At 45.9% G+C, this 24,575-nt stretch overlaps 2 protein-coding genes across 4 annotated transcripts in view; both read left to right on the forward strand.

The window, feature by feature from the left end:
- The first annotated feature begins 351 nt into the window (after positions 1-351).
- Positions 352-2,976, forward strand: msantd1 (Myb/SANT-like DNA-binding domain containing 1). Of its 3 annotated transcripts, none has more exons than XM_031832452.1 (4): positions 352-556; positions 655-949; positions 1,223-1,510; positions 1,823-2,976. In XM_031832452.1, exons 2-4 carry the CDS (start codon positions 696-698, stop codon positions 2,121-2,123), a joined length of 843 nt encoding a protein of 280 aa, XP_031688312.1. In that variant the 5' UTR covers positions 352-556; positions 655-695; the 3' UTR covers positions 2,124-2,976. The 3 variants fall into 3 exon arrangements, with proteins under 3 accessions (XP_031688312.1, XP_020346312.1, XP_020346311.1); XM_020490723.2 differs by having other exon boundaries at positions 353-556; positions 655-955; XM_020490722.2 differs by having other exon boundaries at positions 354-955.
- A 7,845-nt stretch (positions 2,977-10,821) lies between these two features.
- The window catches only part of LOC109897068 (regulator of G-protein signaling 12), an 80,094-nt gene continuing 66,340 nt past the window's right edge, over positions 10,822-24,575 (forward strand). Inside the window, exons 1-2 of the mRNA XM_020491589.2 lie at positions 10,822-10,985; positions 11,717-13,687. Coding sequence (XP_020347178.1) covers positions 11,810-13,687 — 1,878 coding nt within the window. The 5' untranslated portion in view covers positions 10,822-10,985; positions 11,717-11,809. The remainder of the gene's footprint in view (positions 10,986-11,716; positions 13,688-24,575) is intronic.

Raw genomic sequence — 24,575 nt, forward strand, 5'->3', positions numbered from 1 at the left:
AATTTAATTGTGCATTGAGAATAGTATCCACACACTGCCAAAGTATGCTGCTTTTGATAAAAAATGTAGGTGTCTTTTCCTCAGGTGAAGAGTAATATACTCCTGTTTGCACCACTTTGACTGCAAAAAGCCAGTCCCTGTCTGTTATTAAAAGCATTTAAATGCTTTAACATCTTGGCAGCCTGCCCAGTCCAAAGGCCTGTTGCCAAGGAAACAAATGACACCTGCTCTCTTGCTCTACTCCCTCCCCCAAGGCTCATATTTCAAATCTGTTTTTCCTGTAATCTCTGGTATACCTCATTGCCTTTCAGCTAAAAGCTTTTTGTTGTGGCATTGGAGCAAGAGAGCGAGAGAGAGGAAGTGAAAGAGAGGGAGTGGTTAAGAGAGGGGGGGAGGGAGAAAGAGGGGCCTCCTCCTAGTTGCTAGGGCAACTTGACATCACAGTGACGATTTCCTCCATTTAAAAGCTTTTAACCGGATCCCTCTCCTGCCCTAGGGCCCATTTTGAGTCCTCTTTCAGCTAAGCTCGGGGGAAGGGCACAGCACAGGCAGAGCGGTGTGTGACTGTTTGCAACCACATTCCACTGACATAATGCTAGACAGCAGAGAAAGGCTTCAAACTAAACCGTTTTTGGGGCCTATTTTTGTTTACAGAACCAAAACAGGAAGAGAGTGCTTTTGAGAGGGCTTTCAAAATGGCTGCAGAGGAGAGTTTTAGTTACCTCATTCCGGGCCACAGCGAGAAGCACAGAAGGGCCCGAAACTGGACCGATGCAGAGATGAAGGGGCTTCTGTATGTATGGGAACAGAATGTCGCCGAGCTGAAGAAATGTAAGAGGAACGCCAAGATCTACGAGAAGATGGCCCAGAGGTTCTTTGAGCTCACTGGAGAACAACGCCACCGGGAGGAGATAAAGATGAAAATCACCAACATGTCTTTCCAGTACAGGCAAGTGTAAGAAATACCTTCTATTTATTTTGGGGGGTGGGGGTTGAAAAAGGTGGCAACATAAATCCATAAAAATCTTGTATTGTATGAATGCACTTTAATATCCAGAAAGAACTGAAGTAGGCTATGTTGGAATGTAACTCCACAGGTGTCAGAGCATCCTGCATAACTAGAACTCAATACAGGCTACTATGATACTTAGAAAACCAGACTTCTTATGTCACCTACTTTACCCAAACCAATATATACCATCCTTAACTCCTTATTTGACAGGAAAATGAAGTGCACAACCAATGGGAGCGGTGGGACACCCGACTGGCCGTACTACAAAGCAATAGAGAAGCTCCTCACCAAGACTGACGACAATGGGACTATGAACTCATTTGAGCTCCAGTCTCCTGGCCCCTCCACCTCCACAGAGGCCTCGATGTCCCATGCAGAGGGCCTCCCCACGGGCTTCCTTCCGGAGTACACAGGCTCCTCGGACGAGATGGAGATGAGGAAGGACCTGATTGGATGGGAGAGCTCTGGCAGCCTGCACTCTGGACTTCCCTGTCCTGAGTAAGGCCATGTTTACATATTGGGCTTCAAATGAGGAACCAGACAGAGAGAAAGAAAAAGAGGACACCTCCTGAGAGAGAGAGAGAGAAAGAGAGAGAGAGAGAGAGAGAGAGACAGAGGGGGGACAGGGTGGGGTATCAAGCTGAGGTATTGAGCTAAACTGCCTAATTTCACATTATTTTGTAGTGAAACCGCTTTACCAAGTTTGATCGAAAATGGCCCTACATACAGAAGTCTTGAATGCTTGTATAACTCTCTCCCTAAATTATGTCATTACCATTGCTTTAACTAACAAAATCCCTTTCTGTCCAGTTCCCACCCGGCGCCGGCCAAGAGGAAGAAAGTGCACCAGCACCTGTCTCTGAAGCGGCGGAAGCTGAAGGTGATGGAGGCTATGCTGCAGGAGCAGCGGAAGGTGAGCCGGGCGGTGGAGGAGACGTGCCGCGAGGTGCGCCGCGTCATGCACCAGCAGAACTTCCTCCAGGTGCAGAGTCTGCAGCTCCAGGAGCGCATGATGAACCTGCTGGAGAAGATGATCCAGCCACTGACGACCCCCACGCCAGCCTGGGGTGCTGCTGCCCAGCCTGGGGTCAAAGAGCCAGGCCAGGGATGAAGGGTCCAGAGTGAGGGGTCAAGGAGGGTGGTGGTGGTGGTCAGGACTCCCTAAAAACACGCCACTTCGATACAAGTGACATTTTTCGTAGCAGGTTAGGTGAGCATTTCTGCTGACCCTAAAACCTAACCCTTTCCCTAACCTTAACCTAATTATCCTAACCTGCTACATTAATTATCCTAACCTGCTGCGTAAGTTCTCCTAACCTGCTACGAAAAGACAGAGCTGTATCGAAATTGCGTCCCGGTGGTGCTCACTATATGGCTATGCTAGAAAATAAATGCCATATGCTACATGACTATGTGTTATATGCTACATGGCTATGTGTTATATGCTACATGGCTATGTGTTATATGCTATAATATGGCTATGCTTCACCTGGTGTATGGCACTTTTTAACAACTGATTGAGAGTAAATAATGTCAATCTCACCCTAACCTTACCCCTGACCTGAATGCTCAATGGCAGAGAGAGAAAAAAGCAACTTGCTCATCAGTGCTGATGCCGGTTTTGTCCTTTCTAGCATGGCTATCTAGTGGTTGCTGTGAGAGAGTGAGAGATCAGGCGTGAGGGTTCAGAGGTGTATGGCTGAGGCTGCTTTAAGACAAGTTCCACCATTCATTGATCGTTTTGAGCGATATCTACAAGCTAGGAAAATACTGTGCTTATTCACATTAACAAAAGACAACGTTTGTCCACAAATTCTATATTTTAATGACAAAAGGCATGGGCATTTGGTGTTGTATCACTTATTTTTTAATGTGTGTCCTGCTATGGTGTATGCATCTTCCAACTAGCATAGCCCACTTGTTTGAAATGTATGACTGAAATAAAAACATATGTTCTGTTGTCATTTTTTGTCTCTTTCAACTATTCCTGATACAATCTTGTCTCCCTTTCATCCTAAATATTATCATAATGTAGCCGACATAAAGTCAGCATTCACACTGTGTGTACTGTAATGTAATATGATCCCCAAACAATAACACATCATATTAAATGATAACATACAGTACCAGTCAAAAGTATGCACAGACCTGCTCATTCAAGGGTTTTTCTTTATCTTTCCTATTTCCTACCAAAAAGGTGTTAAACAAATCAAAATATATTTTAGATTCTTCCAGGTAGCCACCCTTTGCATTGATAAAGTCAGAGCATCTGCTGTCTTAGCCACTGCCTGTCACCAAGGGTGTACCCCAAGGCTCAATCCTAGGCCCCACACTTTTCTCAATTTACATAAACAGCATAGCTCAGCTGGCCCCTCCCCGGATTTTATGTTAAACTCTCTACGAAAAAGCTTTCTTAGTGTCCAACAAGCTTTCTCTGCCCTTAACCTTGTTCTGAACACCTCCAAAACAATGCCCCTTTCCCCACAGGTGTGATTACTACCTCTGAGGGTTTAGAGCTTGAGGTAGTCACCTCATACAATTGCTTGGGAGTATGGCTAGTCGATACACTGTCCTTCTCTCAGTACAAAGCTGCAGGCTAAAGTTAAAATCTAGACTTGGTTTCCTCTATTGTAATCGCTGCTCTTTTAACCCTGATTCAGATGATCATCTTACCCATGCTAGATTACGGAGACGTAATTTATAGATTGGCAGGTAAGGGTGCTCTTGAGTGACTAGATATTCTTTACCATTCGGGCATTAGATTTGCAATCAATGCTCTTATAGGGCACATTACTGCACTCTATATATACTCTTCTGTAAACTGGTCAGCTCTGTATACCCATCGCAAGACCCGCTGGTTGATGCTTATTTATAAAACCCTCTTAGGCCTCACTCCCCCCTATCTGAGATATCTACTGTAGCCCTCATCCTCCACATACAACACCCGGTCTGACAGTAACATTCAAATCCAAATCAAATCAAATCAAATTTTATTTGTCACATACACATGGTTAGCAGATGTTAATGCGAGTGTAGCGAAATGCTTGTGCTTCTAGTTCCGACAATGCAGTAATAACGAACAAGTAATCTAACTAACAATTCCAAAAAACTACTGTCTTATACACAGTGTAAGGGCATAAAGAATATGTACATAAGGATATATGAATGAGTGATGGTACAGAGGAGCATAGGCAAGATACAGTAGATGGTATCGAGTACAGTATATACATATGAGATGAGTATGTAAACAAAGTGGCAGAGTTAAAGTGGCTAGTGATACATGTATTACATAAGGATGCAGTCGATGATATAGAGTACAGTATCTATGTATGCATATGAGATGAATAATGTAGGGTAAGTAACATTATATAAGGTAGCATTGTTTAAAGTGGCTAGTGATATATTTACATCATTTCCCATCAATTCCCATTATTAAAGTGGCTGGAGTAGAGTCAGTGTCGTTGACAGTGTGTTGGCAGTAGCCACTCAATGTTAGTGGTGGCTGTTTAACAGTCTGATGGCCTTGAGATAGAAGCTGTTTTTCAGTCTCTCGGTCCCAGCTTTGATGCACCTGTACTGACCTCGCCTTCTGGATGACAGCGGGGTGAACAGGCAGTGGCTCGGGTGGTTGATGTCCTTGATGATCTTTATGGCCTTCCTGTAGCATCGGGTGGTGTAGGTGTCCTGGAGGGCAGGTAGTTTGCCCCCGGTGATGCGTTGTGCAGACCTCACTACCCTCTGGAGAGCCTTACGGTTGAGGGCGGTGCAGTTGCCATACCAGGCGGTGATACAGCCCGCCAGGATGCTCTCGATTGTGCATCTGTAGAAGTTTGTGAGTGCTTTTGGTGACAAGCCGAATTTCTTCAGCCTCCTGAGGTTGAAGAGGCGCTGCTGCACCTTCCTCACGATGCTGTCTGTGTGAGTGGACCAATTCAGTTTGTCTGTGATGTGTATGCCGAGGAACTTAAAACTTGCTACCCTCTCCACTACTGTTCCATCGATGTGGATGGGGGGGTGTTCCCTCTGCTGTTTCCTGAAGTCCACAATCATCTCCTTAGTTTTGTTGACGTTGAGTGTGAGGTTATTTTCCTGACACCACACTCCGAGGGCCCTCACCTCCTCCCTGTAGGCCGTCTCGTCGTTGTTGGTAATCAAGCCTACCACTGTTGTGTCGTCCGCAAACTTGATGATTGAGTTGGAGGCGTGCGTGGCCACGCAGTCGTGGGTGAACAGGGAGTACAGGAGAGGGCTCAGAACGCACCCTTGTGGGGCCCCAGTGTTGAGGATCAGCGAGGAGGAGATGTTGTTGCCTACCCTCACCACCTGGGGGCGGCCCGTCAGGAAGTCCAGTACCCAGTTGCACAGGGCGGGGTCGAGACCCAGGGTCTCGAGCTTGATGACGAGCTTGGAGGGTACTATGGTGTTGAATGCCGAGCTGTAGTCGATGAACAGCATTCTCACATAGGTATTCCTCTTGTCCAGATGGGTTAGGGCAGTGTGCAGTGTGGTTGAGATTGCATCGTCTGTGGACCTATTTGGGCGGTAAGCAAATTGGAGTGGGTCTAGGGTGTCAGGTAGGGTGGAGGTGATATGGTCCTTGACTAGTCTCTCAAAGCACTTCATGATGACGGATGTGAGTGCTACGGGGCGGTAGTCGTTTAGCTCAGTTACCTTAGCTTTCTTGGGAACAGGAACAATGGTGGCCCTCTTGAAGCATGTGGGAACAGCAGACTGGTATAGGGATTGATTGAATATGTCCGTAAACACACCGGCCAGCTGGTCTGCGCATGCTCTGAGGGCGCGGCTGGGGATGCCGTCTGGGCCTGCAGCCTTGCGAGGGTTAACACGTTTAAATGTCTTACTAACTTCGGCTGCAGTGAAGGAGAGACCGCATGTTTTCGTTGCAGGCCGTGTCAGTGGCACTGTATTGTCCTCAAAGCGGGCAAAAAAGTTATTTAGTCTGCCTGGGAGCAAGACATCCTGGTCCGTGACTGGGCTGGGTTTCTTCCTGTAGTCCGTGATTGACTGTAGACCCTGCCACATGCCTCTTGTGTCTGAGCCGTTGAATTGAGATTCTACTTTGTCTCTGTACTGGCGCTTAGCTTGTTTGATAGCCTTGCGGAGGGAATAGCTGCACTGTTTGTATTCAGTCATGTTACCAGACACCTTGCTATGATTAAAAGCAGTGGTTCGCGCCTTCAGTTTCACACGAATGCTGCCATCAATCCACGGTTTCTGGTTAGGGAATGTTTTAATCGTTGCTATGGGAACGACATTCTGGAGGTGTGTTGAGTCATTGTCCTGATGAAAAATAAATGACAGTCCCACTAAATGTAAACCAGATGGGATGGCGTATCGCTGCAGAATGCTGTGGTAGCCATGCTGGTTAAGTATGCCTTGAAATCTAAATAAATCACAAACAGTGTCACCAGTAAAGCACCCCCACACCATCACACCTCCTTCTCCATTCTTCCCGGTGGGAACCACACATGCAGAGATTTTAATTTTAATTTTATTTCATCTTTAGTTAACTAGGCAAGTCAGTTAAGAACAAATCCTTATTTACAATGACGGCAAAGGCCTCCTGCGGGGACAAAACACATCACGACAAGAGAGACACCACAACACTACATAAAGAGAGACCCAAGGTCAACAACATAGCATGGCAGCAACACATGAACACACAGCATGGTAGCAACCATGATCATCCGTTCACCTACTCTGCGTCTCACAAAGACATGGCTGTTGGAACCAGAAATCGCAAATTTGGAGTAGATGTTGACATGGACACAGGACCAAACAGTCCGGAGAATACAAACATGAAAACCACAACCAACAGAGTAACAAAAAACAATCCCGCACAAAACAAGGGCGGGTCAAACTACTACATATAGGGAAGCTAATTAAACCAAAATACACACAGGTGAAACTAATATGACAAAACCAACAGACAAACGAAAAAGGGATCGGTAGCGGCTAGTAGGACGGTGACGATGACCGCCGAGCACCGCCCGAACAGGCAGGGGAGCCAACTTCGGCGAAGCCGTGATGGCCAGTTTCATCATAGCGCTTGATGGGTTTTGCGACTGAAAAATTTACTGACCGGGTTGACTGACATTCATGTTTTAAAGTGATGATGGACTGTCGTTTCTCTTTGCTTATTTGAGCTGGTATTCCCATAATAAGGACTTGGTATTTTACCAAATAGGACTATCTTCTGTATACCACCACTACCTTGTCACAACTGATTGGCTCAAATGCATTAAGAAGTAAATACATTTCACAAATTAACTTTTAACAAGGCACACCTGTTAATTGAAATGCATTCCAAGTGACTACCCCGTGAAGTAGGCTTGAGAGAATGCAAAGAGTGTGCAAAGCTGTCATCAAGTCAAAGGGTAGCTACTTTGAAGAATCTCCGATATAAAATATATTTAGATTTTTTGACACTTTTTTGGTTACTACATGATTCAATGTGTTATTTCATAGTTTTGATGTCTTCACTATTAGTGTCTATCACTATTCTACAACGTAGAAAATAGTAAAAATAAAGAAAAACGGTGTCTAAAAAAAGGTGTGTCTAAACTTTTGACGGGTACTGTATAATGTGTAACAAAACATACTACAGATGTAGGATCTTAATTTGATCATCCTGAGAACTTATTTGCGATGCAGGACATTGTAACGATTCTCCTCGTCATCTGAGGAAGAGTAGTCAAGATCGGACCAATGCGCAGCGTGGTATATGTCCATGTTAATAAATCAACTGAACACTGAATAACAAAACAACAAAGAGAGTGAACGAAACAGTCCTGTAAGGTGCAAATACACAAAACAGAAAACAACTACCCACAAAACAAGTGGGAAAAACAGGCTACCTAAGTATGGTTCTCAATCAGAGACAACGATTGACAGCTGCCTCTGATTGAGAACCATACCAGGCCAAACACATAGACAACCAAAACTAGAACAACACATAGAATGCCCACCCCAACTGACCAATTTAAACAAGAAACATAACAAAGGAACTAAAGTCAGGACATGACAGACATGTTTAACTTGTAGTGTATTTGAGGGTTTAAAAGGCTTCTGAATTTCCACTTTCAAATGGCAGACTTGATTTTCCCTTATGAAAAATGTATCAACCCTTAAAATAAAAGTGCATGAAATATAATCCACACCATTCACATTTTCTGTTGCTGCTGGATTATTTTCCTGCTGTAGCAAACTGGCTCAAATTAAGATCCTACATCTATACTACTGTTCAAAAGTTCGGGGTCACGTAGAAATGTCTTTGTTTTCCATGAAAACATGCATGAAATGAGTTGCAAAATGAATAGGAAATATAGTCAAGACGTTGACAAGGTAATACATAATTATTTTTAATTGAAATAATAATCGTGTCCTTTAAACTTTGCTTTCGTCAAAGAATCCTCCATTTGCAGCAATTACAGCCTTGCTTGCAGACCTTTGGCATTCTAGTTGTCAATTTGTTGATGTAATCTGAAAAGATTTCCCCCCATGCTTCCTGAAGCACCTCCTACAAGTTGGATTGGCTTGATTGGCACTTCTTACATACCATACGGTCAAGCTGCTCCCACAACAGCTCAATAGGGTTGAGATCCAGTGACTGTGCTGGCCACTCCATTATAGACAGAACACCAGCTGACTGCTTCTTCCCTAAATAGTTATTGCATTGTTTGGAGCTGTGTTTTGGGTCATTGTCCTGTTGTAGGAGGAAATTGGCTCCAATTAAGCGCCGTCCACAGGGTATGGCATGGCGTTGCAAAATGGAATGAAAGCCTTCCTTCTTCCAGATCCCTTTTACCCTGTACAAATCTCCCAATTTACCACCACCAAAGCACCCCCAGACCATCACATTACCTCCACCATGATTGACAGATGGCGTCAAGTACTCCTTCAGCATCTTTTCATTTTGTATGTGTCTCACCAATTGTTCTTCTTTGTGATCCGAACACCTCAAACTTAGATGAGTCTGTCCATAACACTTTTTTCCCCAATCTTCCTCTGTCCAGTGTCTGTGTTATTTTGCCAATCTTAATCTTTTCTTTTTATTGGCCAGTCTGAGATATGGCTTTTTCTTTGCAACTCTACCTAGAAGGCCAGAATCCCGGAGTCACCTCTTCACTGTTGACGTTGAGACTGTTTTTTTGCGGGTACTATTTAACCAAGCTGCCAGTTGAGGACTTGTCTGTTTCTCAAACTAGACAATCTAGTGTACACGTGTCCTCTCTATTCTGGTTGTATCCAGTTTGCTCTGTTCTGTGAAGGGAGTAGTACACAGCATTGTACGAGATCTGCAGGTTTTTGGCAATTTCTCGCATGGAATAGCCTTCATTTCTCAGAACAAGAATAGACTGACGTGTTTCAAAAGAAAGACCTTTGTTTCTGGCCATTTTGAGCCTGTAATCGAACCCACAAATGCTGATGCTCCAGATACTAGTCTAAGAAGGCCAGTTTTATTGATTCTTTAATCAGCACCACAGTTTTCAACTGTGCTAACATAATTACAAAATGGTTTCTAATGATCAATTAGCCTTCTAAAATTATAAACTTGGATTAGCTAACACAACGTGCCATTGGAACACTCGAGTGATGGTTGCTGATATTGGGCCTCTGTACGCCTATGTAGATATTCCATTAATTATCAGCCGTTTCCAGCTACAATAGTCATTTACAACACTAACAATGTCTACACTGTATTTCTGATCAATTTATGTTATTTTAATGGACAAGAAATTTGCTTTTCTCTCAAAAACAAGGACATTTCTAAGTGACCCCAAACTTTTCAACGGTAGTGTATCTGTTTGTGATATATCTGAAATGGCAGCTAGTGCCTTGACTGAAAAAGTCCTCATTCAGAGGGAAGGGAAATACAATATATGTTGTTAAAGCCATTTTTTGGATCACATTGAGCGATTGAAAGTGCAAGACATCCTAATTAGACAAATCTAGGAAATGGTTAGTGTTGTGGATAATTTGAGATGACAGTTCCATTAACTCACTTAAAACTGCATTGTCTTGAAGTGCTCTCTTTTGTGAAACCATGGGATTAAATAGAAGGGAGTTGAATGTAGTTTCGCCACATATAGGCTTTGCATTTTACATTTGTGAAAACAGCTAAATAATATACAGAAAAATATACAAAAAATATCAATAGCCTGCTTATTCGATTCAAATGACTATCTATCACTTCACTATCTTACAAGGCCTAAGGTTTTTGTCCAGGGTTTTAGTAGGCCTAAACATGCATAAAACTTCTCGGCTTTCACTGTTTCCATTGACTGACTCACTGTGTCTATTTGACTGTGGTGCGCAAAAGGACCATGTGACTCACTCCTATTGCGACCTTGCAGCATTTTGACCATAATTCACTGTTTTTTTGTTGTTGTTTTTCTTTCCTGGCAGGATGCAACAAATGATCACCTCTTGAGAGGTGTAATTCATCCTGTCATGTTAATTAGCTTGTTATATATACATTATTAATTTTGTGGTGGTTGCATTTAATAGCCATTTAGGATACATCTGCATAGTTATTTGTCATGCTTAGTAAAGTGTAAATTAGCGCATGTTGGTAATAAATATGTGTTTGAAATGTGACCTGAACAACATCAACAATGTTTTTAATTAGGCTAACAATTTCAGATGATCAGAACCAATAGGATCACCGCAAATATTTGAATATTGAGCTCTCAGACAGGGGGATTGGCGTAAGAAATCACGTGCTCTGAAAACGATGTCATGGTTACTATGAAAGACGCTTTGTATTCCCCAACAATGAATGGAGGCGGGTGGAGTTTGCCATCCGTGGTATATGGAATACCATAATAGCGGAGGGAAACTTTGGAAAATATAAATTATGTTACGGAAACTACGCACGTGGGGATTTCTAACTAGTTTGGACTGTTGGGATTATGCAACCTTTAAACTGACTTCATGAAGCTTTTAAACGGTAATTTCAGTCTCAGGACTGGCAACATTATATCTAGACGTCGAGAGTTTTGGAGACTACTTTACATTTAATACTAGGAAATATTTTAGCAAGGCTATATTTTGTTTTGTTGTATTTCGATGGACAATGCCGAACTAGTCTGCTGTTTTGTAAACATTTAACTAAGAGCGGTAGAGAAACGATGTCAAACGATACCAAATCAAGGCGCTCGAGCATGTTTCTTTAACAAACGTCTCGCTTGAATGCTCGTGCATTGATTGAACGGTTCTCGAGAAGGGGGCCAGCTGGCGCTGTCTACTCTTTGGCAAGGAGATGGTTCATTTGCACGCTGACATGGAACGAGGCTAAATGGTCTATTCAACCCACACTTGTCTGCTTAAACTATAACAACTCATGTATATATTTTCGTTAAAAAAAATTGGAGATTGTTATAGTGTGCAGCATTATTGCTGCAGAATGAAATCTTACAGTATTTTCTTTACAGTGAATGTTTCTAAAATAAAGGGGAAATATATTTTATGGCTTTTGTGCACAATACATTGTATCACACCATTATTATTTAGTTTATACATTGTATAACAAACAATATGTTGTGTACCATAATGATATCACATGATAAGTGTTACAGTTTCAGTTTGTTAAAAATAATGTTACAGTAGGCCTATGCCTAATCATTATTTGATACACTGTATCTCAATCAGCTTAAATCTCTCTCTCTTGTCTACTTTTAGTGTTTACACTTCAGTGTAGGCACTAAAAAGATACCACTCCAGAGTGACATTCGGTTCCAACGCTCTGCATCTGAAAAAACGGCCACATTCAGGATGAGGATGCCGGGACAGGCTGAAGGGGTGCGGAGGCGTCTGGATTTGACCTCTCCTCATGAAGTCAGACGGGTTGAGGTTGTTCGAGGACGTGTAGGATACGGGTTTACCTTATCGGGACAAGGCCCGTGCCTCTTGAGTGGAATATTGGAGGGCAGCCCTGCAGACCATGTGGGACTGAAGCAGGGGGATCGTATAGTGAGCGTCAACGGAACTGATGTGGCAAAGGCATCCCATGAGGCTGTGGTGCAGTTGATTGGCACCTGTAAAGGCCCTTTACGGTTGGTGGTGCTTGTCGGGAGTGGGCCCTTGGTGGACCTATCCTCCAGCAACGAGGAGTTAAGGATTTCTAGAACAGAGGGAAAGGATCTTTTTCAGAAGGGGGGAGTTTTTCGCACTGTTTCAGCCCACTCTGGCAACTTGTCCTCTAACTCCGTAAATGCCACCCCAGCTAATCCACGACCTGTGTCAGAACCTGACATGTCCCACTGGATCCAGCCTTCGAACTCCAAAACTCAGCCTGTCTTCCTGTCTGTGGAGGAAACCGCCCAAGTGGCAGACGGCGACTCTGTTTTCAACGAGCAGGAGGATGATGTGAATCGAGACTGGAGTATTCTGAACACAGCCATGGTGGTGGGCTACCTGGGCTCTACTGAACTGATCTTGGCCTTGTCCAGACACGGCTCAGAGGACGACTGCCTACAGGTGATCCGCGGGTGTATCAGACATATGGGCACAGAGCAGGAGACCCACACGCTGGTGATGATGAAGATCATGTTCGACTGCGTCCACCTCTGTGATGACACAGGAGCCGTCCTGGCCGCCTTCCCTGCCGAGAACCTTGTCCTGGGCGTGGTGTGTTCCGAGGACAGGCGCTTCTTTTGTCTGGTCACCACTGCACACATCTCTGGCGGCCACGTTGGCCAGAACGGTCCCCTGAGTACCTCATGCCACGTCTTCTTCATCGACCCTGAGCTGTGCCACCACAGTGACCACCTGGGCATCACAGGGCGCTTCGGCTTCGACTGCACCCCCGACCCAGACACCCAGGGCTGCCTGGAGTTCCCCCTCACTCCCCCCTCTGTTCTCCAGTTTGTATCGGTCTTATACTGTGAAATGGGGGAGGCAGTGGAGAGGCTTAGAACCAGGCTGGACAGAGACTCAGCCCACCACCTCCACACGCAACAGAATCGCAGCAGCACCGGTAAGAATGGCAGCGCCAGCAGCAACGGAGACAGTGGGATCGGAAACACCTCCCCCCCTGAGGAAAGAGCGGACAGGGATTTCCCCATCGCCCGCGGAAACGACCCTGGGGGCCAGCTCCCCAGCTGTCCATGGGAGGATTACCCCCAGGCTGAAGGAGACCTCACCCAAATAGTAGCTCATCAAAATGGCTGGCTAAAACTAAACGGCCATCCTAATCCAGGCAGCACAAATTCCCTTTCCGAATCTCTACCTGGCCCGGCGTCATTAACCGGCCTATGCGGTGGTCCTCCTCCCAGGTTGGAGTTTCAGTTCAAGCCCCCGCCACCACCGTACCCTCTGGCTAAGAACCAGAAACAGAACCTAACAGGAGGAGGCTCCTTCAGAAGCAGTCAGCGCTGGTTCTCTATGAGTGTTAAGCAGAGGTGGCCTAAGGGCCGAGGTGGAGAGCCCGAGTCCCAGGCAACACCGGCCACTAACAGCTGGTCAGGACCAGCCACGGTGGTAGGCACCAACGCTCTGCCACCCCCCATGAGCCAGATCCCACCAGACAGGTACCTGGCAGCAGAGACCATGATGCTGCTGCCCCAGAGGGAGGAGTGGGCCAAACGACTCTGGAGAGTAGAATCTGGAGAGCTGCTGAATGGAAATCCCAGGAAAGATGCCAATACCAAGGTGAGATAAGAAGAGGGAATGCTGTTGTGTTGCATGATGTGTCAATGCTTGTATGTGTTTATTGAATGTATTTATCCTTTATCTAACTAGGCAAGTCAGTTAAGAACAAATTCTTATGTACAACAACAGCCAGCCCCAGCCAAACCCTAACAACACTGGGCCAATTATGCACCACACTATGGGACTCTCAATAACAGCCAGTTGTCATACAGCCTGGAATTAAACCAGGGTCTGTAGTGACTCTTCTAACACTGAGGTGCTGTGTCTTAGACCACTGCACCACCCAGGAGCCCAGAGTAAAATTTTCCTGGGTGTAACCCTAACCCAAAGTTAAGATAGCTCTTATATTTGCTTTCTGCAACGCAACAAAAATACATTTGCATGCTCCCTTCTGTTTAGCATCTGGTTTTGTGTTTCTGTTTGCTTTATGTTCAACTAGATTCTACAGGAAGTGATAAAACAGTTGCAGGAGTTGAGTTGCCAGGCACTGAGAGGTTGGACAGACCATTCACTCTGACACAACAGCCATTTCACTGCTGTGAATTGAGCTTGAAAAAGCCACCTGTTAGTGTATACCTCAATGATGTCATTGTCATAAATCCACATCCAGAGAAAGTTCAGTTCCAAACAGCCTTTTCTGTTCTTCTCCTCATTGTCCACAAGATGTCCCTGTTTCACTATTTAACTGTGATGGGAGTGAGTTTCCCCATGGAAGAAGTACTTAAATGGTTACTTACAGGTAACTGCAAAAATAATGGAAACACTTTAGTAAATGTGGGATACAAAGTTTATTGAAAGCAGGTGCTTCCACACAGGTGTGGTTCCTGAGTTAATTAAGAAATGAACATTCCATCATGCTTAGTCATGTATAAATATGTTGGGCAGGCCATTATTTTGGCCATTATCACAGTAAATAAAATTATATTCGTCACATTCTTCGTTAACAACCGGTGTAGACTAACATTGAAATGCTTACTTATGGGCCCTTTCCAGCAATGCAGGTGAAAGAAAATAGCAAAGTAATAATAAATACACAATGAGTAACGATAACTTGGCTACACAGGAGGTTGGTGGCACCTTAATTGGGGAGGACGGGCTCGTGGTAATGGCTGGAGCGGAATTAGTGTAATGGTATCAAATACATCAAACATATGCTTTCCATGTGTTTAATGCCATTCCATGTGCTCCGTTCCAGCCATTATTATGAGCAGTCCTCCCCTCAGCAGCCTCCACTGCTTGGCTATATATATGGGGTACCAGTACCAAGTTGATGTGCAGGGGTATGAGGTATTTGAGGTAGATAGAGTGCCTTCATAAAGTATTCATACCCCTTGACTTATTCCACATTTAGTTGTGTTACAGACTTTGTTTCTCACCCATTTACACACAATACCCCATAATGACAAAGTGAAAACATGTTTTTAGATTTTTTTTTGCGCAAATTTATTGAAAATGAAATACAGAAATATCTTGTTTTCATAAGTATTCACACCTGAGTCAATACTGGGTAAGTCTATAAGAGCTTTCCACACCTGGATTGTGCAACATTTGCCCATTATTCTTTTCGAAATTCTCCAAGCTCTGTCAAGGTCTGTCTATGGCAAGATCATTTTCAGGTCTTGCCATAGATTTTCAAGCAGATTTAAGTCCAAACTTTAATTCGGCCATTCAGGAACAAGCATTTCGCTATACCCGCAATAACATCTGCTAAATATGTGTTTGTGACCAATACAATTTGATTTGATTGATGTTGTCTTCTTGGTAAGCAACTCTAGTGTAGATTTTGCCTTGTGTTTTAGGTTCTTGTCCTGCTGAAAGGTGAATTCATCTCCCAGTATGATGGAAAGCAGATTGAACCAGGTTTTCCTCTAGGATTTTGCCTGTGCTTAGCTCCATACTGTTTCATTTTTTATCCTGGAAGAACTTCCCAGTCCTTAACGATTACAAACATACCCATAACATGATGCAGCCATCACTATGCTTGAGTGGAGAGAGTGGTAATCAGTAATGTGTTTTATTGGATTTGCCCCACTTTGTAATCAGGACAAAAAGTGGCTTAATTGCTTTGCCACATTTTTTTCAGTATTACTTTAGTGCCTTGTTGCAAACAGGATGCATGTTTTGGAATATTTTTTATTCTGTGCAGGCTTCCTTCTTCTCATTTTGTCAGTTAGGTTAGTATTGTGTAGTAACTACGATGTTGTTGATCCATACACAGTTTTCTTGTCACGACTTCCGCCGGAGTCGGTCCCTCTCCTTGTTCGAGCGGCGCTCGGCGGTTGACGTACCGGCCTTCCAGCCATCGCCGATCCACTTTTCATTATCCATTTGTTTTGTCTTTATTTTCTACACACCTGGTTTCAATTCCCCCATTACACGTTCATTATTTAACCCTCTGGTTTCCCCCATGTTTGTGTGCGTGTTTGTTTTATTGTTCAGGCTGTTACTGACGACTGGTATTTTGTTGCTTTGTTATTACGCCCGTTTATTTCGTGGTGCCGGTATTTTTCCCGCACCATAGTATTGTGTTTATACTGGTGTTATCTTGTATTAAACACCTTGTCCACGCATCTCAGCTCTCTTGTGCCTGACTCCTTTCACCAGTTACCCACAGCCTTGACAGAAACACGCACCTACTCGGAATGGAGTCAGCAGGAGCAGGTGCCCCTGCAGCAGGGGTTGAGGAGCAAGTCCAGCAGCACGCTGCCATGCTACAGCATCTCGGCAGTGCCATGGATCGTGTTTTACAAACCATGGAGTGCTGGGAGAGAAGAGGAGTCCCTCCAGCGTCTCCACCAGCACCACCAGTCTCACCATCACTCACCCCTCCTTCACCCGGGCCCAGTGGGATTCGGCTCGCCCTCCCGAGGGAGTATGATGGAACGGCGGTGGGTTGTCAGGGGTTCTTGCTCCAGCTAGAGCTCTACCTGGCAACCGTCCACCCGGCTCCCTCGGGCCGTGAGAGCGTGGCCGCCCTCGTCTCCTGCCTCTCAGGAAAAGTTCTGGAGTGGGCCAACGCCGTATGGGGAGAAGAAGAAGCGGTGTTGGACCACTTCGAGGATTTCCCCCACCACTTCCGGGCAGTCTTTGACCACCCGCCTGAGAGTAGAGCAGCGGGTGAACGTCTCATCCACCTGAGGCAGGGGACGAGGAGCGCACAGGAGTTTGCGTTGGAATTCCGAACCCTGGCCGCCGGTGCGGGATGGAACGACAGGGCCCTGATTGATTACTACCGGTGCAGTCTGTGCGAGGGCGTCTGGCTGGATAACCTGCTGGCTACCCGCGGACGTCCAGATCGGGGTCTGTCGGTTCCATCCCCCAGCACCACCGCTCCGACGCCCATGGAGCTGGGAGGTGCTGCACTTAGGGCGACCGGAGGAGCGGCCATTCCATGCACCATCTGTGGCCGCAGAGGGCACACTGCCGGTAGGTGCTGGGGAGGTTCCTCTGGGAGTCGTGGCAGCAGGCAGGGCACTCTCGTGTCACCCCAGGTGAGTCGGCACCAGGCTCAACCAGAGCCCCCTGTTGCTCACATGTTTTTGTTTATTAATTTTCCTGAGTTTTCCCCGCATTCCCAGCATAAGGTACTCGTAGATCCAGGCGCAGCTGGGAATTTTATTGACATATCATTTGCCCATAGTTTAGGGATCCCCATTGTTCCTGTGGATATGCCCTTCCCTGTGCACTCCCTAGATAGTCAACCATTAGGGTCAGGGCTAATTAGGGAGGCCACCGCTCCACTGGGCATGCTTACGCAGGAGGGTCACAAGGAGAGAGTCAGTCTCTTCCTTATTGATTCTCCTTCGTTTCCCGTGGTGCTGGGCCTACCCTGGTTGGCCTGTCATGACCCCACTATTTTGTGGCAACAGAGGGCTCTCTCGGGGTGGTCACGAAAGTGCTCAGGGAGGTGTTTAGTGGTTTCCGTCAGTGCTACTACGGTGCAAATTCCAGATCAGGTCTCCACCGTGCTCATCCCCTCTGAATATGCCGATTTGTCTCTTGCCTTCTGTAAAAAGAAGGCGACTCAATTACCACCCCATCGACGGGGGGATTGTACGATAAATATCCTGGTAGACGCAGCACTTCCCAGGAGTCACGTGTATCCCCTGTCGCAAGAGGAGATGGCGACTATGGAAACATATGTCTCAGAATCTCTGGGGCAGGGGTACATTTGGCCCTCCACTTCACCTGCCTCCTCGAGTTTCTTTTTTGTGAAGAAGAAGGATGGAGGTCTGCACCCATGTATTGACTGTCGAGGCATCAACCAAAACACTGTGAGGTACAGTTACCCGCTACCTCTCATCGCCAGTGTGATCGAGTCAATGCACGGGGCGCGCTTCTCAGGAAGCAGGAGCGCTTACAACCTGGTGTGTATCCGGGAGGGGGACGAGTGGAAGACGGCATTTAGTACCACCTCAGGGCACTATGAGTACCTCGTCATGCCGTACGGGTTGATGAATGCTCCATCAGTCTTCCAGGCCTTTGTAGACAAGATTTTCCGGGACCTGCACGGGCAGGCTGTAGTGGTGTATATCGACGACATTCTGATATAATCTGCGACGCATGCCGAGCACGTGTCCCTGGTACGTAGGGTTCTTGGTCACTGTTGGAGCCTGTACGTCAAGGCTGAAAAGTGCCTGTTCTTTAAACAGCCAGTCTCCTTTCTAGGGTACCGCATTTCCACTTCAGGGGTGGAGATGGAGAGTGAGCGCATTTCAGCCGTGCGTAATTGGCCGACTCCCACCACGTTAAAGGAAGTGCAGTGGTTTTTAGGGTTTGCCAACTACTACCGGAGGTTTATCCGGGGTTTTGGTCAGGTAGTGGCTCCCATTACCTCACTGCTGAAGGGGGGACCGGTGCGTTTGCAGTGATCGGCTGAGGCGGACAGGGCTTTTGGTCACCTGAGGGCTCTGTTTACCTCGGCTCCGGTGCTGGCTCATCCGGATCCCTCTTTGGCGTTCATAGTGGAGGTGGACGTGTCCGGGGCTGGGATAGGAGCCGTGCTCTCTCAGCGCTCGGATACGCCACCAAAGCTCTGCCTTGTGCCTTCTTTTCGAAGAAGCTCAGCCCGGCGGAACGAAACTATGACATGGGGGACCGGGAGCTGTTGGCTGTTGTCAAGGCTTTGAAGGCATGGAGACATTGGCTTGAGGGGGCTAAACACCCTTTTTTCATCTGGACGGACCACCGCAACCTGGAGTACATCTGGGCGGCGAGGAGACTGAACCCTCGCCAGGCAAGGTGGGCCATGTTCTTTACCCGTTTTGTCTTCACCCTGTCCTACAGACCAGGTTCCCAGAACGCGAAGGCAGATGCACTGTCCCGGATGTATGACACAGAGGAGCGGTCCATGGATCCCACTCCCATACTCCCGGCTTCTTGCCTGGTGGCACCGGTAGTGTGGGAGCTGGACGCGGACATCGAGCGGGCATTACGTACAGAGCCCACTCCCCTCCAGTGTCCAGCTGGGTGTCTGTATGTTCCATTTGTTGTTCTTGACCGTTTGATCTATTGGGCCTACACGTCTCCCTCCTCTGGTCATCCTGGCATCAGTCGGACAGTGCGCTGTCTTAGAGGGAAGTACTGGTGGTCCACTTTGGCTAAGGATGTGAGGGTTTATGTTTCCTCCTGCTCGGCGTGCGCCCAGTGCAAGGCCCCTAGGCACCTGCCCAGAGGGAAGTTACAACCCTTACACATTCCACAACGGCCGCGGTAGCACCTGTCGGTGGACTTCCTGGCGGATCTTCCTCCCACACAGGGTAACACCATGATCCTGGTCGTTGTGGATCAGTTTTCTAAGTCCTGCCGTCTCCTACCTTTGCCCGGTCTCCCTACGGCCCTACAGACTGAGGAGGCCCTGTTCACACACGTCTTCCTGCACTACGGGGTGCCTGAGGACATAGTATCTGATCGGGGTCCCCAGTTCACGTCAAGGGTCTGGAGGGCGTTCATGGAACGTCTAGGGGTCTCGGTCAGCCTTACCTTAGGTTTTCACCCCGAGAGTAACGGGCAGGTGGAGAGAGTAAACCATGATGTGGGGAGGTTTCTGCTGTCTTATTGCCGATACCGGCAATGGCCGGCGTTCATACCCTGGGCAGAGATGGCCCAGAACTCGCTACGCCACTCCTCTACCAACCTCTCCCCCTTCCAGTGCGTACTGGGGTACCAGCCGGTTCTGGCGCCGTGGCATCAGAGCTAGATCGAGGCTCCTGCGGTGGAGGACTGGTTTAGGCACTCAGGGCAGACATGGGACGCCGCTCATGTGCACCTTCAGCGGGCCGTGAGGCATCAGAAAGCCAGCTCAGACCGCCACCCCAGTGAGACCCCAGTGTTCGTACCGGGGGACTGGGTCTGGCTCTCGACCCTCCACCTGCCCTGCCTTGAAGCTGGGCCCGTGGTTTGGGGGGCCATTCAATGTCCTGAGGAGAGTGAACGAGGTTTGTAACAGTTTACAGCTTCCCCCAGATTACCGTATAAACTCCTCGTTCCATGTGTCTCTCCTCAGGTTGGTGGTGGCTGGTCCACTCCAGGAGTCTGAGGTGCGGGAGGTCCCTCCGCTCCCTCTGGACATCGAGGGGGCCCCGGAGTATGCAGTCCGATCCATACAGGACTCGAGGCGTCGGGCAAGGGGCGTTCAGTACCTCGTGGAGTGGGAGGGGTACGGTCCGGAGGAGAACTGCTGGGTGCCGGTGGAGGACGTATTGGACCCTTCGATGCTGCGGGAGTTCCACCGTCTCCATCCGGATCGCCCTGCACCTCGCCCTCCGGGTCGTTCCAGAGGCCGGTGTCGGCGCACTGCTGGAGCTGCGTGTCAAGGGGTGGGTACTGTCACGACTTCCCCCGGAGTCGGTCCCTCTCCTTGTTCGAGCGGCGCTCGGCGGTCGACGACACCGGCCTTCTAGCCATCGCCGATCCACTTTTAATTTTCCATTTGTTTTGTGTTTTGTGTTTGTTTTGTGTTTTCTACACACCTGGTTTCAATTTCCCCATTACATGTTCATTATTTAACCCTCTGGTTTTTTGTCCCGGGTTTTGTTATTATGCCTGTTTATTTCGTGGTACCGGTATTTTTCCTGCACCATAGTATAAATACTATGTTATACTACTATACTATGTGTTTATACTGGTGTTATCTTGTATTAAATACCTTGTCCACGCATCTCAGCTCTCCTGCGCCTGACTCTTTTCACCAGTTACCCACAGCCTTGACATTTCTTCTATCACAGCTATTAAACTCTGTAACTGTTTTAAAGTCACCATTGGCCTCATGATGTAATTCCTAAACAGTTTCCTTCCTCTCCGGCAACTGAGTTAGGAAGCACACCTGTGGCTTTGTAGTGACTGGGTGTATGGATACACTACCCAATATATAATTAATAACTTCACAATGCTCAAAGGGTTATTCAATGTCTGCTTTTTTCTTCTTTTTACCCATCTACCATTAGGTGCTTTTCTTTGTGAGGCATTGGCAAACCTCCCAGGTCTTTGTGGTTGAATTTGTGTTTGAAATTCACTGCTTGACTGATAATTGTATGTGTGGGGTACACGTTAAACACTATTATTGCACATTTTTTACTCCTCAACTTATTTAGGCTTGCCATAACAAAGGGATTGAATACTTATTGACTCAAGACATTTCAGCTTTTCATTTTTTAAATTAATTTGTAAAACAAAAATGGAGAAACATAATTACACTTTGATATTATATGGGGTATTGTGTGACCCCAAAAAATCTCTGTTTAATAAATTTTCAATTCAGGCTATAACACAACAAAATGTGGAAAAAGTCAAATGGTATAAATACTTCCTTAAGGCACTGTATGTACATACAGTATAACTAGGAATAAAGTGACTAGGCAACAGGATGGATAATAAACAGTAGCAGCAGCGTATGTCAAAAAAAGTTTGCGCAAAAAGTGTCAATGCAGACAGTCCGGGTACCTATTTGGCTAACTATTTAACTAACTATTTTGCAGTCTTATGGCTGGGGGGTAGAAGCTGTTCAATGTCCTGTTGGTTCCAGATTTGGTTCATCGGTACCGCTTGCCATTCGGTAGCAGAGAGAACCGTCTATGACTAGGGTGGCTGGAGTCTTTGACCATTTTTAGGGCCTTCCTCTGACACCGCCTGGTATAGAGGTCCTGGATGGCAGGGAGCTTGGCCACAGTGATGTACTGGGCCCTACGCACCTACCCTCTAGCGCCTTGCGGTCGGATGCCAAGCAGTTACCCTAACAAGCGGTGATGCAGCCAGTCAAGATCCTCCCAATGGTGCAGCTGTAGAACTTTTTGGGGATCTGAGGGCCCATGCCAAATGTTTTCAAAGCCTCCTGGGGGGGGGGAAAGTAGTTGCCATGCCCTCTTCATGACTGTGTTGGTGTGTGTGGACCATGATAGATCCTTAGTGATGTGGACACAGTGCAACTTGAAGCTCTCGACCTGCTCCACTACAGCCCCGTCAATGTGAATGAGGGCATTCAGCCCTCCATTTCCTGTAGTCCACGATCAGCTCATTTGTCTTTGTGATTTTTGCCTACCGTGACAATGCCCCCATCCACATGGCATGAGTGGTCACTGAATGGTTTGATAAGCATGAAAACAATGTAAACCATATACAATTGTTTGATAAGCATGAAAATGATGTAAACCATATACAATGGCTATCTTAGTCACCAGATCTCAACCCAATTGAACACTTATGGGAGATTCTGGGCCGGTGCCTGAGAGTGTTTTCCACCACCATCAACAGAACACCAAAAGTATGGAATTTCTTTTGGAAGCAACTAGTGATGCGGGGGTTGACTCATAACCCGCAGTCCCCGCGGTTATATGTGCAGGTTGGGCGGGTTAAGGGTCATGGAATATTGTGAATAAAGAGATGCATTAAAATCCATAAATGGGTAGAATAAAGAGAAAACAATACATTAAATTAATACATTCTTGTGCTATTCATGTCTATATGCTAGATTGAGTTTTTCCTTTCATTCTTTTTATCTGATGTTAGTGTGTAGCCTAAGCTTTACTGTAGCGTGCAAAATACATAATATTTGTCAAATTATTTTTTACTTGTTAAGTTAATGTCGATCTACTGAGACAAAAAGGACAATGTCGCTGTTTAATTCAATAAGAGAAAAGCTTTGAAATAGAGAGTTGAAAATAAATAGAAGGGAGGGCCATAACAGTAGTCTAATGCTTGGGAAAGATTTGGTGAAAGAGGATGATAGCAGTGTTATGTGTGATGATTGTGAGGCACTATAGAAATTCGACAGTCGCAAGATGGGGACTTCAAAATGTCACATCAAGGGAACTGTACTGTTCAGATGGGTTAAATGGAATTCTAGCCTATCTGAACTCTGGACACTGACTGTAGGTCTATAACCTCTCACATAGCTTAAGATAGTGTTAACCCCTGCCGAATTAAGCATTGCTTGCAGTGACTCGGGAACAGAAGTGTATTTATTTTCGCACCATGACAGAATTACAGACGGTCCCTAACGGCACGTTCAAAGTGTTGTCTTTATCAGCATCATAAAAGCTGATTGTATTTCAACCACATAAAATATGCATTCAAGCCAAACTGAAATCTTATCAAAAACATGTTGGGTCATTTTAACAGCTTCTAATTTTCCTCAAAACCGGTCAAACTGATGTCATTTGGAAATGTTGCACAAAATGTTTCGTTAGTGCATGTTCTCTGCGGTCCCTAAAAGTCTTTGCTGCTTGAGAGAAGCTGAGATGAAAGCGAAAACAAACTTTACCGATGTCGACTAGATTTAAGCATTCATTCTATTGTTTTATGACATTCTGGTGAGCAAGGGTTTGTTTAGTCTTCTAGGGCAACAAGTATTGACAGAAGAGAAGCTGCATGTATCTAATTACTAACAAACAGCCTACCAAAATGTCAGAAATTATAAACAGAAACCTGGGCCTGTCAAAAAAATCGTTCTGCTATCCATTTTCTATTTGCGGGCTAGGGTTAGGTGTCGTCCTCACAGTTTCACTTTATCACATACTGTGTAGAAGGCCGGTTGCGGATGGGTTATTAGCAGTTGCGGGCTGGTGAACAAACAGCTGACCCACGCATCACAAGGCCCAACGCCCTATTAAGACACTTTATGTAAAGTATTAAGACACTTTATGTTTTGGCAGTTACCTGTATACTGTATACTCAATATGTTTCCTGTTGACACAGAAGTAAAGGTGCATTCTAAACTTTTGGAAAAATCCTCAAAACATATTAAAGTACTTTGAAATGCCAATACAGAAAGTTAACCTTTTATAATATGTTTCTCCTGTGGCTACGCTATTGCATGCATGAGTACAGTAGATAAAGATGGATTTGTTCCATGGAATATCAGGCATTTGGCAAAACAGAATCTTTGCACAAATTGAGAGAATCCTCCTCTACCATCTGATGCATTTTTATTTCCGCTCTTCTTTCTGGTACAGAGAGCAGATTACCCGAGTCAGATGATAGGGGAAAATATTACGCTGGTTATCGTTGTGTTTGTCTCTCGCTGTTTATCCAAGCAAAAGTTATTATCCTGTGTGCATACACCGGATGAATAATGTGTCTGTCTGAAATGTCCTCTGTTCTGAAAATAAGTTTTGCACAGGAAGCTAAGGCAAATTACAGGATAGAGCCCATGTGATACCATGGTAATTACCGGCAGTTTTTTATTCCAGCTCAGACATTAGGCTGGGCTTTCACCCATCATTATAATAGCAGGGCTGCTGGCGAAATGTGTGTCTCATGCTCCTTTAGTGTAGCAGTGAAACGGTGAGATTAAGGTGCAGATGAAAGGGGAGGAGTTGAGTTTGATGGAGGCTTTTGAGGTAAAGTAGGTGAAAATCTATTTTTTTCACTACCTCAGCTCAACTGGTGTCTG

This window comes from Oncorhynchus kisutch, linkage group LG9 (assembly GCF_002021735.2).
Source record: "Oncorhynchus kisutch isolate 150728-3 linkage group LG9, Okis_V2, whole genome shotgun sequence".
In the NCBI taxonomy this organism is placed as follows: domain Eukaryota; kingdom Metazoa; phylum Chordata; class Actinopteri; order Salmoniformes; family Salmonidae; genus Oncorhynchus; species Oncorhynchus kisutch.

What these genes read in the sequence shown, in the direction of transcription:
- msantd1 (XM_020490723.2), top strand. Translation starts at nt 696, where the DNA reads ATGGCTGCAGAGGAGAGTTTTAGTTACCTCATTCCGGGCCACAGCGAG. An exon ending in TCTTTCCAGTACAGGCAAGT is followed by an intron (nt 956 to 1,222) that starts GTAAGAAATACC and finishes CTTATTTGACAG; the next exon opens with GAAAATGAAGTGCACAACCA. An exon ending in TCTGGACTTCCCTGTCCTGA is followed by an intron (nt 1,511 to 1,822) that starts GTAAGGCCATGT and finishes CTTTCTGTCCAG; the next exon opens with TTCCCACCCGGCGCCGGCCA.